An 18,349-nucleotide genomic window follows, 5' to 3' on the forward strand; every position below is an offset into this window, starting at 1 on the left:
CTTTGATCAAAGGTATTCTGACTACTTACATTTATTCATTCAATACTGCACTGCTCCGACTTGCAAAAAGAAAAAAAGGATATTACAGGAAGTCTCTTACTGGATCTCTACACAGTTTGCAACCATTGAGTGATGGCCCTTCCAGCACAGAACTTGTGCACAACTATGCTGTCCGTGTCCTCCATTGGTGACAAAGCAAGTCTATTTAGACTGCACTGCTTTCCCAACAAGAGGACAGGTAAGAAAAGGAGCCCTAAACATGACTTGGTAGCCTACTGCAGCTGTCTGGTTATTCAGTGATGCAGTTGAAACATGAAAAAATCTAAGCATATTAACATTGGTTCTTGGAATGTGCGCACTCTACCAGATAATCATTCAGCACCAGAACAAAACACACCACTGATTGCCCTTGAACTAAGAAGTACAACATTAACATGGCTGCACTCAGTAAAACTCAGTGAAACACTCAGGAACAGCACAGTTAGAAGAATGTAACGGTGGATACATATTTTTCTGGCATGGAAGAAATGAGGATCAGCTGTGCCACTCTGGGGTTGGTTTTGCCATCAAGACAGGAGTAGCTAGATCCCTTCTTTCTCTACTGATAGGTATTTCTGATCACATCATAACACTAACGTTAGAGATTGGTTATAATGCTTGTGCTATGCTTGTCAATTACTGTGCTCAAACCATGGTTAGCACTGAGCAGGAAAAGGATGAATTTTACCCCTAACTCCAGTTGTCACCATAAAGATAAACTTATCCTTATGGGCAACTTTAACGCTCGTGTTGGTACTGGTATCAGGTATGGGAGGGTGTACTTGTCACCATGGTGTAGGTTGAATGAACTCTGGTGGTCTGTGTGTGCTCTCCGTCTGCCTTTTTTCAACAGTGAAATTGTAGCAAGATAACATGGTTGATGCATCCTAAAATTGGCATCTCGTAGATTATGTTATCACTAAGAAGCAAGATATTAGGGACTTTAATATTACACATTCCTTTCATAACACCTGCTGTCTCCCTAACCATTCTCTTCTCCATAGTAAGGCTACGTTCCATCTGAAACACACAAGATTATAAAACTCATCAGTGTCTAAGCACATTAATGCCTTTTGAAAACTGCTGAAAAGAAGGCTAAGCTCTCTATCAAATTAGACACTGTACTCAACACTGATGATATCAGTGATGACATAGAATCATCTTGGAAGGTTCTGTGTGATGCAACGCACTCTGCATCTGTAAAGGTTCTTGGACTTCCTGTCCATAAACATTAAGACTCGTTCAGCGATAACATCACAGATGTCCAGCAGTTGATAGATAAAATGCACAACTCTCATAAAACATAGATAAATAATAAAAGCTCATTCAGAAAAGAGAATGCTTATAACAAATGCAGAGGTCAGGTCCAATGTGCTGAGATAGATGAAGGAGGCTTGGTGGTTTTTCCAAGGCTACTGAACTTCAAGAAGCTGCAGACAGAAAGGATTTTAAAGCCCTTTATGATGGCCTCAAGGGTACAGTGTTATTCCTATTTTCCCACATTTTAAAATACCAGTAATTTGTATTTTTACTGCTTATGTTTGCTTCACTTGATATATTTCCAAAATTAAGCATTTTAATATACAAATATATTCCACATTATTACATGTACTATACGTTACTCATTTAATTCAAATCAAAAATACGCAAATGTATATCAGAATGTTTTTAGTTTTTTCTGAAGTGTGATGACTTTTAAAGTTGTTAAATGAAAGAATATTTAATTTTTCTATCTGATAACAATGTCAACAAATGAATCAAAACCCTACTTTTCTTATATGAAATTGTTGACCTGCTTGCACTTATTGGCCTTTTTCCTTTATTATCAGCTCTGTGTACTATGTCAAGTCCATGAGAAGCAAAAATGAAGAAAATTTCAGATTTCTACAGTTCTGCATCATGTCAAGAAAATGCAGGACCTTTGGAGATTGCAGAAATGCAATTCAGTGAAAACATTAATGATAAGCACTTCCAACATGCCAAGAAGTACCATCAAAATTTTGCATGTACCAAAAGCAATTTGTGCCTGGAATGAAACAAGACCTCTTTCCTCCATTATGAGTATATTATTGAACACTGTCATTAATTAGACTTATATTAACATCTGTATCGTAACCCAAGCCTACAGATGGCCTCAAATCCATGACTATACTCCTCAGGTTTTACAGTTATTGTACTGCTTGCAGAAATGAGCAATTTCGTCTTGGTTACATATCCTGCACAGAACCCTCAGTTTTTTAGGTACCCAATCAAGTCTTCTGCCTGCAGCTCTCATATTATTTATAGTGAATAAAAGTTACAAAATCTTTATGTTCAAGGGAGTCATTAGATACACTTAATGGGCTGGATATTAAAGAATACTTGATTAGTACAGGAGAACAATTGTGAACATAATTTCTGTTGAGTTTGCTTTTACACTTCATTTAGACTCAAATTGACATGCCGATTTCAAAACTACAGTGTTTTCTTCTATCATGTCAAGTTTTTTTTTTCTTACAGCTTACTCTCTGAATAAGCACAATTGGTAATAGGTAATAGGGCTGGTCAGCTGCTTTTATTATTTTCATGTGCCACTAGCATGTAAAAAGCAGCCAGCACACTCTGTAAAGTGTTGGCATCAAGAAGAGCATCTAGCTGTATAAATCCTGCCACAACAGACAGACAATTGGAGTCTGGACAGCTGTCAAACCGTCCAACCATGCCAGTATGGAAAACAGACATTAAATGATGATGATGATGATAACACTGGGGAACATTTTGAAAACATTTTTAGTTGTCTTGCTATTTTAAGATTAGTCCTACCTGATCAGGTGGTGCTGGTTTCAGAAATACCCTCAGAAATTTTCTATCACATCAAGTTTTTTGATAAACAAGAATTCATTTTTTACCAATAAATATCAAGTTTGCCACTAAATGCAATACTGAAATTAAGAAACTAACACAAACCAAATAGTTCTTTTTATTGTTTAACAAATATATTACACAAAATGTTTAATAACACACTTTAGGAAATACAAAAACAACCCTAATGTCTTCTGCTATATTTGTGCAGCAAAACAAAGTTACAGATTTTATGAAGAAAGATTATCTTTCTTATTTTGGTATAAAAGCCTAGACACTCCATATATTGTGTAAAAACTTGTTGAAACACTGAAATAGTGAGTATCTGAAATGCTGAAAGTTTCTAGCTTTGTCTGGTGAGAAAAAAGTGATGAGCAAGGAGAAAGATTTCACTAAGACATTGAAACCCTTGTGATTAGGTATCAAGTTAAGTGGAATACAGACATGAAGGCTGACTACTGGTGGACATTGGGGTTGTTTTTGTATTTTCTTCTCTCACAACTGGACATATTTTTGAAATACAAGACATATACATGGGAAAAGCATTTTCAGAATTGTCAACAGTATTAAAGTAAGCAAATGTAGATTTGTGAAGGCAAAGAGCATACATGCCATGAAGTTCTTTGACAATGCTTGGCAAAAAGTAACCTTGACCCACGTGACTTCACATTAAGACCGTATTCAAAATACTGATTCACCTGGTAGTCACACTACATCTCACCTGGTAGTCACACTACATCAAGCACAGTGTGGGCATATCTGCTGACAAATGTCACAAATATGAGACATATGATGCCAAGGACTACATCTGATCATATAAAGAACATTTTTGTAAAGCTCATAACATTTAAAATTGGTTAGATTGAAAATAAGTGACAGTTGCTTGAGTTTGATGCTTTTTATTTACTGAAGATACTTAAATCATGACTTTTGTTTTCACTTTTGTAATTGCATTTGCTTTAAATGATTCTGAAAAGGTATGTTTTCAAAGTTATGTTAAAATCCATACATGGGTTAGCATCTAATGAAGCCAAATCTGTCCTTAGATATGGTGACAATACAAGAAATGTTGGAGAATGGACATTTGAATTTGTAAAAAAAATCTTCATGTGATAGAGCAAACTGGATTTCATTTTTGAAATCAGCACCTCAAAATTACTAGGAAACATGTCTCCAACACCAGACAACATAAACCTTGTTCCCCAGTGTAATTAGCCATTAAAGTGCAGTTAACTCACAAGAAGCAGTCATCTTTTCAAACCACGACTGAAAGAGAAAAGAAGCATCACACCATTCCATTTTCACAAAATTAAATCTGTATATATTATTTTCTTTGGTTTTATTGCATCTATAATATTATTGATCTGTTTAACATTTCAAATCATTAGCTGGTCAATGTTATGAATATGTTAACACCCTTGATGCAGTAAGCATTTGTTTCACGCAGTCCCTAAACTCTGGTGTTGTTTTCTTCAAACGCTCAATAGCTTCTTCAGATCCAGTTTCCTTGACCAGGTGGTAAAAATTGGAGAAATACTAAGAATAGAGAAAATAGAAAATAATTTTTAAATTTAGACTTTTCCCAACGTTGGATAAAAGGAAACAATAAAATTAGTGAGGAGTGAGAAAAATTTGACTGATATTTCATTCAGGCCCTTTATAAGAAGAATACAAAGAAATACTTTGTCATGATCGGTCATTTTCAATTAGTAAAAAAACCTTAATTTGAAATAAAATTATCTTTCCATAGATCTAAGTAATTTACATTTGGCTACTCTAATCATGAAGAGTTTTTTTTTTCTTTTCTTTGTAAACTGCTTCATTTCAACTTTTGAGGTTAGCAGAACTACAATTATCTTTTATTTTTTACTTGTTTCAATCTTTGGACTTAAACCATGTTGGGGCAACTCCTCAAAGTGTTTTAGTCAAATGAATCAACCCCAGTAATTATTTTTTTAAAGCCTGTTACTTATTCTTTCAGCCTCTTTTGCTAAGCTATTAAGTTACAGAAACATAAACAAACCAACACTGGTTGTTAATCCTCACACACAACAGGCGTCTTTCAGTTTCTTTCTATTAAATCCACTCACAAAGCTTTGGTCATCTCAGGACTTTGCAGGAGACACTTGCCTAAGGTGCCATGCAGTGGGACTGAAACTGGAACCATGTGGTTGGGAAGCAGACTTTTTACCAATATCAATATTTTCATGCAATTTTATGGGGCATGTACTAATTATCATCCAACATTTTTGTTTTTTTTTTGTTTTAGAAAAACAAAGAATAGAAAACTTGGATTATTTTCTTGTTAGCTTTTTGATGCTCCATACATGAAATATTTTAACTTTAACTTTATGTAGAGTAGTTATACTTAACTATGAAGTACAAACTATTAACAGACCATAAGATAAAGCTATTACACAAACAGTAGCATATTTCTGATGACAATAAGACAGGATTTAAAATTTATTTCTACTCAGCTCTATCTTTGTGGTGATTATATGAAAAGTTGCTTTTATTGCCACTGTTTTATATATTCACCCAAACATACTTTTTACATGTTACTTATTTCTTGTTAATGGATGTGATGATGTTCTTATTTAGTTGAAATTGCTAATTGGTTTCGATCACTGGTCAGAGCTATTTTGCTTCTGTATCTAACTCCATAAGGAAAGCATACAAATCAGAGTTTTGCTGTGTATAATTCAGTTAATAGCAATGATATATTTTAATGGTTGTCCAAAATTAGACTTGTCAGGATCAATTAAGCTGTGTGTTCTGACATGACTGGATCTATTTAAAGATACTTTTTTTTTTTTTTTTTTACCTTTTCCTTGTTTCAGTCATTAAATTGCTGCCATGCTGGAGCACCACCTTGAAGAACTTTTAGTCAAATGAATCAACCTCAATACATTCGTTTTTTTTTTAAACCTGGTATTTATTCTATCAGTCTTTTGCCGAACAGCTGTTACAGGGATGTAAACATACCAACACTGGTTGTCAAGTGGTGGAAGAGGGATAAATGCAGATATATATATATATATATATATATATATATATATATATATATATATCAGTGTGTGTCCTTGTGTCTGCATTTATCCCTCTTCCACCACTTGACAACCAGTGTTGGTATGTTTACATCCCTGTAACAGCTGTTTGGCAAAAGACTGATATACACACACGCACACTATGTTTCCTTTTGTTATGCAGGTCAATCATTCCTCAATAAAATCAAAACCTCTCATCTGATTTTCTTAAAATTTTTACAATTTTTATGTAGGTTTATGTATCCCGTGTCTTATCTAAATCAGTGAACACTTAAAGTGGAAATGAAGGAAAATACGTTTATATGGTGTTTCCTTTTATTCTGCAAGTTAACAAGATACTGCTTTCCCCCCATGTAATATGTGATTTCGAAATGTTTTTTCTTAATTTCAAATATAGGAAATAGAGAAATGGGTCAAAGTAAAGATATAACATCAAAGGAGAAGAAAGAAATAGTGAAACTACTGGGAGAAGGGGATACGACAACTGTAATTTCTAAAAAGCTAAATAGAGATTAAAAAGAACAGGTACAAAACACTAAGGAAGAAAATGGGTTTCAAGAACATCACAAATAGAGATAGAGAAAACTCAAAGAATTATGTGCAAGAAAAGTGGGTTAATCAGCAAACAAATCTTTGAAGAAGAAGGAATCTCTAACATAGAAAGGGAAAAACGTTGCACAGTACTAAAAGAAATAGGCAAAGTCATACATTTTGCAAAATTGCCTCCTTTAAAGAAAAATACACAAAGAAAACAGAGTGAAATGGGAAAAAAAATATATGAAGACAGACGTTACAAATGTAATTTTTACTGACGAGTACAGAGCAACATTAGTTGGACCTGATGGATGGGCAAGAGGCTGGGTGTTACATGGAAAAAGTCAACCAACACGATTAAGAAGACAGCAGGGTGGTAGAAGAATCATGTTTTGGGCTGGTATAGTTGGAGGAGACATAATAGGTCCATTTAAGGTTGCAGATGGAGTCAAAATAAATGCTGAAAATTATTGCAAGTTTCTAGATGACAATGTCTTCTATTAGTACAAGTCAACATCATGAAGTTTCAAGTTAAAGAGCATATTTATGCATGATAATGCCCCTTCACACTCTGCCAAACTCACTATTAACCATTTAGCTAAGAAAGGCTTCAAAGAACATAAGATAATGGAATCCCACACACACACACAATCTGCAGATCTAAACCCAATAGAGAATTTGTGGTCAATTATTAAAAAAGATGTATATTCAATGGTAAACAATATCCAAACAAGGATTTACAATGGGAAGCAATAAAAACTGCTGCAAGTAATATTAAAAGTGAGATTATTGAGAAATTGACAAAATCAGTTGATGAGAGAATATTTAAAGTTATAGATGGTAAAGGAGGCTATATAAAAATGTAAAATATATACATAATTGTTTATAAATATAATTATATGGTTGGAGATATCATCATCATCATCATCATTATTTAACGTCCGCTCTCCATGCTAGCATGGGTTGGACGATTTGACAAGGGACTGGCGAACCAGATGGCTACATGAGACTCCAATCTGATCTGGCAGAGTTTCTACAGCTGGATGCCCTTCCTAACGCCAACCACTCAGAGAGTGTAGTGGGTGCTTTTTACGTGCCACTAGCACGAGGGCCAGTCCAGCGGTACTGGCAATGGCCACGTTCAAATGGTGTTTTTTACGTGCCACCTGCACAGGAGTCAGTCCAATGTTTTGTTCACATGTAACTGGCACAAGTGCCAGTAAGGCGAAGCTGGAAACAATCGCACTCAAATGGTACTTTTTATGTGCCACCGGCACGGAAACAAGACCGCTGCTCTGGCAGTGATTCCGCTTGGATGGTGCTGTTAGCGCTCCACTGGCACGGGTGCCAGTCATCGAATTTGGTTCAGTTTCAATCTCACTCGCCCCAACAGGTCTTCACAAGCAGAGTTTAGTGTCCAATGAAGAAAGGCTGGCATGGGTGCCAGTTGTCAAATTTGGTTCAATTTCGATTTCACTTGCCTCAACAAGTCTTCGCAAGCAGGGTTTTGTATTCAAAGAAGGAAAGGTACGCATAAGTGGGCTGGCTACACCCCTGGTAAAGGCCATGGGTTATGGTCTCACTTGTTTTGCCGGGTCTTCTCACGCACAGCATATTTCCACTAGTCACTACCTCGGTGAGGCCTAATGTTTGAAGGTCGTGCTTCACCACCTCATCCCAGGTTTTCCTGGGCCTACCTCTTCCACAGGTTCCCTCAACCGCTAGGGTGTGGCACTTTTTCAAACAGCTATCTTCATCCATTCTCGCCACATGACCATACCAGTGCAATCGTCTCTTTTGCACACCACAACTGATGCTTCTCAGGTTCAACTTTTCTCTCAAGGTACTTACACTCTGTCGGGTATGCACACTGACATTACACATCCAGCGGAGCATACTGGCTTCATTCCTTGTGAGCTTACGCATGTCCTCAGCAGTTACTGCCCATGTTTCATTGCCATGTAGCATGGCTGTTCGTACACATGCATCATACAGTCTGCCTTTTACTTTGAGCAAGAGGTCCTTTGTCACCAGGAGAGGTAAGAGCTCTTTGAACTCCATGTCAACGACAGCCAGGTACAGAAGTTTATCTTTGGCTAGGTATTTCTCCTGCAGCTGTCCTACCAGAAATATAGCATCAGTGGTGCTTTTCCCTGGCATGAACTCATTGATTAGACCATGTGTGTGTTTGTGTATATGTTTATTCCTCACCTCCACTTGACAACTGGTGTTGCTGTGTTTGTCACCCTGCAACTTAGCAGTTTGGCAAAAGAGCCTGACAGAATAAATACTTGGCTTATGTCCTGAGGTCAATTTTTTTTGACTAAGACCCTTCAAAGTGATGCCCTAGCATGGCCACAGTCTAATAACTGAAACAAATAAAAGATAAACGATAAGAATACTGTTAATAGGTCAGTTACTGCAGAATTTGTTTCGCTATAACATCTCTTAAGGACTTGCTGTGCTAAGAACACAATAAATATGAGAGAGAGATATAAACTTGTCCCAGCTGCAGCAGCAGCCAGTGAGTGAGTGTGTTGGATAGATTTCAGCCTTTTTTAGGCCTTTTCAGTGATGCATTCTTGCAGCCAGTCACATTTTCAGAGGAGAATTCCTCACTTCTGAAATAGGAAACAGTGAATTGACCATTTACTGATGTTGCAAACAGTCTCCTGGGTGATTAAAAATCTGGTATACACAATTAAATATATATGCATTCATAAAACACAACTCGTAAAGTGTGACGGTTTAAGGAGCTGGTGCCACAAGCAGCACACTAAATAACAGCTCTACGTATATATTAATGGTCTGGTTATGCATTGTTCTATATGTGAATCACATTACATGTAGTTTATATATTTGTTATCTTGCATAATAAAAAGAAACACCCTATAAATGTGGTTTTCTTCATTTCTGCTTTAAATGTCCATGAGACATTGGATACATAATCCTATACATCCTGTAAAAATTTCAAGAAAATCGGAAAGGTCTTTTGATTTTATTGAGAAATGATTGACCTGCATAATAAAAGGAAACATAGTGTATATATAGTATATGTCCATGGATACTATGGCCATCTATGGATTATTATTATTATTATTATTATTATTACATGCAATGGGGCTGAACCTGGATCCATGGGGTTGGGAGGTAATCTTCTTACTTACACAGCCATGTCTGCGCCTTGTTCAACATGAAGTGCTGGGAAGCAAAACTTTGAGGAAGATAGTTCAACATGACTCTTGACATGAAATTCAATTGTTTATCGTAGCATTCCAAAATTATGCAGGAGTATTTTTAAAATGTATAAATTAAAATGACAGAAGACATTTGTCATTGACAGAAGAATTCAAATGTGGCTGACATAGGTTTATGATGCACAGATAGTGTAGAATAATAGCTATCATATCATTACAAATCTGTACTCCCTGAGGCATAGAACAGATTTTCATCTGGACATAACACAGTGACATTATTGCTACTTGTCAACTGCAAGAAAAAGCCATTGTATTTTTTTTTCTTTTTTCCAGTTTGATCATAAAATACTTCAGATCCTTGGCGTTCTAGCAAAATTATTTGCCATGATCTGATCCTCTCATGACAACATGTGTTATCAAACTGATCAACATCACCATCAAAGTCAAAACTGGTTGAAGCAAGGGATGTCTTGCAACAATTCTCTTCTTACTCAACCTCTGTATTGTTCATCCAATAGCTATAGTTGAAAACGAGACTTCTTCACAAATAGAACTAGAATCCAGGTAGTATATTGGTGATCTTACCTGGTAGTCATCATCTACTTCCGTTGAAAATATGTCATCAAACTCATCAAGCTTCAGTTTCATCACATGTGTTTTGGTTACTAAATACAATTCCCAATCCTGCATAAAACAAAAATGACAAAACTGGGTTTATGTTTTCAGATCTGAGAGGTTTAAAACAACATTTCACTCAAAAAAGAGATGATCAATTATAGAATTCAAATTATTTGTTTTAAAATGATTCTAGAGAGCAGCAATGTAATAATAGGAGCCTTTTTGAATGACATGAGGTTTCCCCCAAAAGAAACTGGACATTTAAAAGTGAGCCAACAAGCTAGCATATTCTTTTCTACTCTAAGCACAAGGCCCAAAAATTTTTGGGAAGGGGCCAGTCGATTAGATTGATCCCAGTACACAACTGGTACTTAATTTATCGACTCCGAAAGGATGAAAGGCAAAGTTGATCTTGGTGGAATTTGAACTCAGAATGTAAAGACAGACAAAATACCGCTAAGCATTTCACTTGGCGTGCTAACGTTTCTGCCAGCTCACCGCCTTAACAAGCTAGCATATTGCGCTCACAATTATAGTGCTATAAATCAATGACCTTGTTCTTCATTCTATGTAACAACCTTTCATTAATTGATCTACACATGCTAAAGTGAATGTATAATGACAAAACAATATATTACCATATGTACTGAACAGATTTTGTATTTTTCAGCAGCCAGTCATGGAATTTCATTGCAAGCTGTCTGGAGGAATGGGAATATATTCTATGAATATCTACTTCCACATCTCAGAGATTATAACAACTATTAGTTTTATCAAGCCAATTCAGGTACTTGCTTCAAAAACTGGATATATGCTCTCCCTCCCACAAATTACTCTATGATGTTTTGCACAGAAATTTAACTTGTAATAGCAATAATGGTGATGGTGTTATTGATTACTAAAACCATTGAGAAGAAACTAGAAACATTTCATTGGTCTATAAAGCTACTTACATCACATACTTCTTCATCTTCGAGTAATTCAACACCTTGTAAAATTAACTGGTGTCTCTCAGCAGAAAAATTCCAACGTGACCATGTAAAAGCCATGCATGATGCTACCAGTGCCATCTGATGGTAACAACGTTCTTCAGTAACAAAACTCTGTAATTCAAGCATTATAAATATATATGTGTGTGTGTGTGTGTCTGTGTATATAACCCCCCCCCACACACACACACACAATACTGTATACTTAAATAAGAATTTTTTAGTGAACAAAATTGTTTGATGACAGAAGACAGAGTTAAAAATGAGATGTGGGTGTCATTAAGATACAGTACAGGCAAGGAGACCTAACTGGTAGCACAGGAAGGGGATGAAATATGTAGTTCTGCTCCCATTTAATTACTGCAGTGGAACAATATATTAACTAGAAGAGTGATGGAGGGATGATAAGGAGATGAGATGGTAGGGAAACCTTGATGGAGACAAATTGGATGCAAGGCTTTTCTTTACTGTAGTGTGTTGCCAGTCACCTGTCTTTCCCATTTGTTCTGAGGGGATCAGTATCTTGAGATTAGCCTTCACTACTTTGTTCCACATCTTCCTGAGTTTCTCTCTTCCACAGGTTCCATCCACATTAAGCAATCAATACAGCTCCCCTCGTCCATACGCATCACATGCCCATACCACCACAGTTTTCTCTTTTGCATACTACATCTAATTTCTCTTATTCCCACTTTTTGTCTCAATATATTTATACTCTGTCATTCATGTACATATTTATATTCAATTAAATTATTTAAAATTACAACATGCAACAATTAAAAAGTTAATACTGTAAATTAATTTCATCTACCTATGGTAGATGACAGATGAAATTGATGTGGTTAGAGGTGAGGGTATATCGAGAGGTGCCATTATGAGTTAGTAGAACTGTAACACCCCACTAGTTTTTGTTTCTGACTTGTAGATGTCTGAGGTAACTGAGGAAAGATTAAGTCAGCAGTAGGTGGATCATTGATATCCTCAGCAGACTTAACAAATACAGAAGTGTTAAAATGAAGAATGAGTATGAGTTCCCATAAGACTGTCAGTTTTTGGTAATATTGCTGAATATCAGTTTCTGTTGACAAGTCAATATACAAAAAAAAAAAAAAAAAAAACCATTATCAACAGATTCTTGTATAACAGCAAGTTTGAGTTTCTTGTGCAATAGTTTGTCATCTAAATTCGCCTCACTCTCACTGTTATCACTAACTTCTATTAACATTTGATATGCAAGATATTCTAAGACGTCTAACCAAGTTCAGACATTGTCTTCTGTGATATCTTTTTCCTTCTACATCATGAAATTTAAATGAAAATCACTTGTTGCCAAACCTTCAAAACCATACAGGAGTTTTTCCAAGCACTGATGATGGTATTTGAGTGTTTGTCTTCATTGTATTCAATAAAGCTGTTAAATTGAATATTGCTGACTTGAGGTTATAGTTTTGATGTTATTGAGAGTTCTCTGTCCTTGTATGTCTTCCCCTACACTATCCTCCTCTATCACCATGAGAACTTCATTCATTTGTTTTCATTGGTGTAACTGTTTGCATTTCACAGTTATACTTTGGTCCATTGGCTGGATTGTGGAGGTAAGACTGGGGAGTAAGAATGTACACTTTATTTTCTCAACATGACAGACAAGTTAATGATAGTCTGGGTAAGAACATTGCTAGAATCAGCAGTCCATTAACTTCATCAGGAAAGTGTCGAGCATGATGAAATGTAGTTTGGTTGGGATGTAGTTTGGGATGGGTAAAGTTGGGTGGGGAGCTTCCAGAGCTCAGTTTTACTTAGGTGGATGGGTCTTCAAGAAATCTCATATCACTACACATCCTAGTCCATTGTCATCTACTCCATGTGGCTCAACATCATGAGATTAGCACACACTACTTCATCCTGCTTCTTCCTGGATCTCCCTTTTCCACATATTCTGTCATTTCTTTGTACAGTTGTCATGATCTATATATTTAACAAATGGGGAATTTCAAACTTGTAGTAGGAAACATTTTAGATGACATTGACTCAGTACTTCTTCCCTGGAGTTTGAAAATGTCCTCAGGTCAAGCAAGTTATTTAGGATTCTTTCTCTCTCTGCCAAGCAAAGCTTACATCGTTTGCTTCCATTTATGAGAGTGTGCTTCTATTTTAGATATATGAACTACTGACAATATATATATATATATATATATATATATATATATATATATATATATAAATATAAAGAGAGAGAGGGGGAGAGAGAGAGATCAGTTGCAGGATTCAACAAAATTTAGCTATGTGACTGTATTATCAAGGATTATATGCTCTAGTGTACATATATACATACATCTCTCTCTCTCTCTCTTATATATATATATATACTCCAAGAGAGTTAGGGGTTGAGGATCCAACCCACTAAGGGATAATATATATCCAATATACTGCTGGGAGGGTACCCAATTATTGTTACACTAGTGTTATACCAAGTGCAATAAGTGGGTGTGGGTAAAAGGAGTTTTTTTTACCCTAAATTTATATAGCAATAAGAAAATGGAGGAGAATATGAGGTACTCATCAACTTGCAGATACTGCATTCCATTGATTAATCTGTTTATTTTATAACCAAAATGACAAAAAAGACAATATACAGACACTTATGACGTACCATGTCATATCAACAATTAAGATTTCAAATTTAATGAACATCTAGCAATCGTAGAAGGGACAAAATCTTACAGCTGTTTTGGCCAAGTGTTGGCATGCCCCATTCTATCTATATAACTCCAGTACGCTAGAATAATTAGTAGATGAAAATGAAGTAATGGGGGTACATGCATGATTCACTAGGCCTCTTCAGAGATTTACAAAATTCAATTCATGAATTTTGCAAAATTTACATACAAATATAAAATAAAAATATAAGGCATATAAAAACATACAAAAAGTATATAAAAAAACCCATATAAAGAGTCATAAAAACTCGTATATACATGCATATGCATGTATACATTACCATATACAGATATACATGGATACAAACACATAAACACTTGAGTACATATATGTGTGCTCAGATGTACATACATAGATGGCTGTACATGCATACCAAAATAGTCAACAGTCACTGTTACCATATGTGAGGGGGACAGATACATATATATGTATATATTCCCCCACACATACATACATATATGTATATATAAATACTCCCATACATACGTGATCCCTGGTATGAACATTTTTCATTGCGTTTGGAAAGCTGTTTATATGCTAAATCTGTGGGCTATGTGCATGTCAGTTCTGTATGTGGTGGAGGGGTCTATATACAAATCATTTCTTGAGGAGTTGTTGATATAATAATAACAATAATAATAACAATATGTCAACTTTTTTAAATTGTGATGAGGTACTCCGTTATTTTTTCGTATGGGGAAGATAGGGTCCTGCTAGTAGTGCGTATTTAGAATCATGCTGGTATTTGGGGAAGTTAAACTCTATTTTGAATTACCTTTTCCTGTATGCTGACATAGTTTGTTGAATCTTCAGCAGGGAATAGGGCTACTCCACACAGTGTAAGTCTCTAGAAAAGAAAAATTCTTCTTTGAAATCTTAAACAGTAGATTATTAGTTGAGCAATTTTAGAGCTATACAAATCATATATTTCTGTTACATTTGACCTGTCCTTCACAGCAGAAGTATTAATGTAGCTCTCCTCAATGAAGAGGATTGGCTTACAAAATCCCTGTGCCAGTAGCACATAAAAATCACTTTTAAAGGCTGTGGATGCATGTTCTAAGTTGGGTCACCAATTTGTAAGGGCTGTGCAATGTGAGGTGACAGGAATGGCTCTTATGTACAACATCACACAGCCGTTACAATAAAAAGAGATTGAATAGTACAAATAAATGCCAGATGGAAAGAGACACAACTGCATAAGAATGATTTATTGATGTGATAACATGTGTCTGTGTATGCGTCATGTATACAGAATAATTGACAGGCCGTCATGAGTACAAAATGTACGTATGTGTATAGGCATAGATGTGTGTGCGTGTGTTAAGTACATTTAAGGATGGCAACGAAGAAGAAAACAGTGAAATTGTCCATAAGCCATTGAAGTGAGAAGTTCATAGACACAAGAAAGATGATAATACCAGTTTGTAGTCAGTCGTAGACTGTATCAAGAAGTCGTGGCTATGATGCTGAGCCAATGACAGGTACATGTCGCACGTGAAGTTGTGACTGTGATGCTGCCACCTGGGTCACTTGTACAGGAGTTCATGCAGGTCATAAATTTGCTGTTGATCCATAGTGAAATAATTCACGAACAGTGAATTGTTGGAACCTGGGTGAACTGCTTACTGAGCTATGTACGTAGAGAGATGTTGATGACATTAAGAAGGACATGATGGTGGCGATGAAGAAGGAGGTTACCATGATGTCACTGAATGATGATGAAGTTGGTAAGTCTCAACATAGTTGCTGTGGTGGTGGTGTTGTTTGGCATTGTCACTGGAACTGGCTGTGTCCTTATGGTCAGTGGCTAGACATTAAAAGGTCTGGAACCAAAGACACCAGAACGAGGAAAAGCTGAGTTTTTATAAGGAGCTGTAGTCTAAAACAGGGTAGTAAACAGGCCATCCCACGTGATCCTATTTGGAGACTCTGACTGGTTATCCGCAGTAAGTTGGCAAAACCGAGTAGGAGACAAATTGTGCCGATATCAACCAATCAGAGTAGAGGACACAATGTGATCCAAATAGTGGCTAAAGGCTAGCTGTTCCCTGCTATGTTTGGATGCATGTATAAATGTATAAATGGGAAAGAGGAATTTCACTCGAGTCTACACTACACACTTGTGCTGGTGCCACGTAAAAGTGCTCATGCAAGTGCCACATTAAAAGCACCCAGCTCTGGTCACACCATGCAACTCATGCCAGCATGGAAAATGGACATTAAAGGAGGAGGATCTACCTAACAATTTCCTATTATAAATACTGAAACAACACAAATACTCATGCATTTACTTATATATATTTACATCATATTATAGGGTTTGTGTGGCTGAAGCGATAGGGTATTAGTTCAAATTCATGTCCAAATTCTTTCAAATCCCTCTTTGAAAAAAGGAATACATTGAAAAATGTGATCCCAATTACACTGAACCTGAGAAGGAGAAGAGGGCTAAATAAACGATTGTAGGTGGAGTGCTTTTCCTCTTCAAAGACTCACCAAACTGATGATAATCTCCATATCCACAATCCATGAAGGACAGAAAAGAAGGAAGCTATGAGTGAAAACTCGTATAAATTTTAATAATTTTCACAACTACATTCATAATATTCTCCATCAGGATTATACAGTACTTCTTGGTGTTGAATACAATATATAGGAGAATTAGATATAACAAGTTTGTTCAGTATATTTTTGAGTAGTCCAGCTAAGCCCACCCTTTCAGAATACATTGCAAGGTACAGTGTGTGGTGTCACTTGCATGAGCTTTGACCAATCCAACCCTGCATATTTCCACCTCACTAAATACATCTCGCTCTATCAGTGTTCCCATTATTGGTAGTGAATCTAGTTATACATCAGTAAGTAGTGTCTGAAGCAATTCTGTTTTCATTAAGTACAAGAAAAAAGTTTTCAAAATCTTTAACAGCAATAGCCAGATGCTGATATGAATTTCTTACTAAATCAGTGATGTGGCTAATAACAGTATTTGCTGACAAACCAATGCTCTCAAAAAGTTTCTTTTTTTCAGGGCAGAGGATTTCACTGGTTTTTAAAAGACAGTCTTTGATAAAACTACTTTCCATGTATAGTTGTGATGATTTTCACTTGGAGCAAAACTTAGTCTTACCACATTTTATCCAAGTTAGAAAGAACTTTTGTTGTTTAAACAGGGTCAACTTAGGTCACTCTCTTTTAACTTGTAGTGATGCCTTTGATAGCAGACGACATTTCTGGAAAGCTTAACCACGCATGCACAGGGACTAGTTCCGGAAGGAACACAGGAAGAGTCTCATGTGCATGCGTAGTCATCGATATCCAAGCTTCGCGCCCTTATTCATTCTCTTTCTCGCTGGCCGGCGAAGAGCCAAGACGTTGTAGCAGTCTCTCTCCAACATTCCAACTCTGGAGACAGCTCTCTCCAACATTCCAACTCTGGAACTAGACAAATAACCACTCAACATCATTGACGGCGTCTCAGCAACCAAAGGGCAAAGTGCTGCCTATTTCCTCTGTAAATAAATTTTGTTGTGTTGATAGTTCAGAATCTGCGTTCCATTGTTTCTTCAAGAAATTTAATGTACGGAAGCGGGTATACACCTAATGGTGTATAACCACTTTCCTACAATTGGTGACCCCGACTCAAGAACAAACGCAGCCTGGAGATTTCCCACAATTGGTGACCCCGACTCAAGAACAAACGCAGCCCGGAGATTTCCTACAATTGGTGACCCCGACTCAAGAACAAACGCAGCCCGGAGAATTCCTACAATTGGTGACCCCGAATAAAGAACAACTGCAGCCGGGGATTCTGATCTACCGACCGATAATACTACACGAGCCGTCGCCTGTCTCTCAACATGCTCGTCACAGATAGAGAATGCACACAATCACTCGCATCAGCTTATTCCACAGCTGAAGGACTTTCTCTTGGTCATCACTTGGCACTTCCCTACAATTGGTGACCCCGAATAAAGAACAACTGCAGCCGAAAATCTGAACTGCCGACCAATAATACTACAATTGGTACCCTGAGCTAAAAGATCTACAGACCTCGTTTCAACAGCCATTGAATTCGTATGTTTCGCGACGTTCAACTTCAGGACTGCCTCTACATTCTCATCCATCACAAGTGAAAAGCTAAGAAAATTTTCCTACGTTAAAGTTTTTCCTTTTGTCAATGACTTCCAGAGCCTATAACCGAAGATTTCTTTGCGGCTGAGACCATTGTGGATTTTTCACACAAAAAACTTCACGGTTATTTCATCCTAACAACTTTTTGAGCAGTTTCCTACATGTTTCACGAGACGTCAATTCATTCTTACACAGCGTCCTCTACTTGCTGAAAATAGCAGTAAAATGCACA

At 36.6% G+C, this 18,349-nt stretch overlaps 1 protein-coding gene across 2 annotated transcripts in view; it reads right to left on the minus strand.

Moving 5' to 3' along the window:
- Positions 1-2,982: 2,982 nt before the first annotated feature.
- The window catches only part of LOC106871922 (dynein axonemal intermediate chain 7 homolog), a 104,250-nt gene continuing 88,883 nt past the window's right edge, over positions 2,983-18,349 (minus strand). The window contains exons 16-20 of one of the 2 annotated variants that reach the window (XR_016243985.1): positions 14,759-14,830; positions 11,230-11,379; positions 10,244-10,342; positions 3,380-4,416; positions 2,983-3,064 (exon numbers count right to left, since the gene is read on the minus strand). Coding sequence is in view for 1 of the 2 variants with exons in the window: in XM_014918679.3 (XP_014774165.1) it covers positions 4,279-4,416; positions 10,244-10,342; positions 11,230-11,379; positions 14,759-14,830 (459 nt within the window). In the remaining variant the exon portion in view is untranslated. Of the gene's footprint in view, positions 4,417-10,243; positions 10,343-11,229; positions 11,380-14,758; positions 14,831-18,349 lie in introns of both variants that reach the window. The other variant, XM_014918679.3, reaches the window with a different exon arrangement.

This window comes from Octopus bimaculoides, chromosome 13, assembly GCF_046866305.1.
Source record: "Octopus bimaculoides isolate indiv1 chromosome 13, ASM4686630v1, whole genome shotgun sequence".
Classification (NCBI taxonomy): Eukaryota; Metazoa; Mollusca; class Cephalopoda; order Octopoda; family Octopodidae; genus Octopus; species Octopus bimaculoides.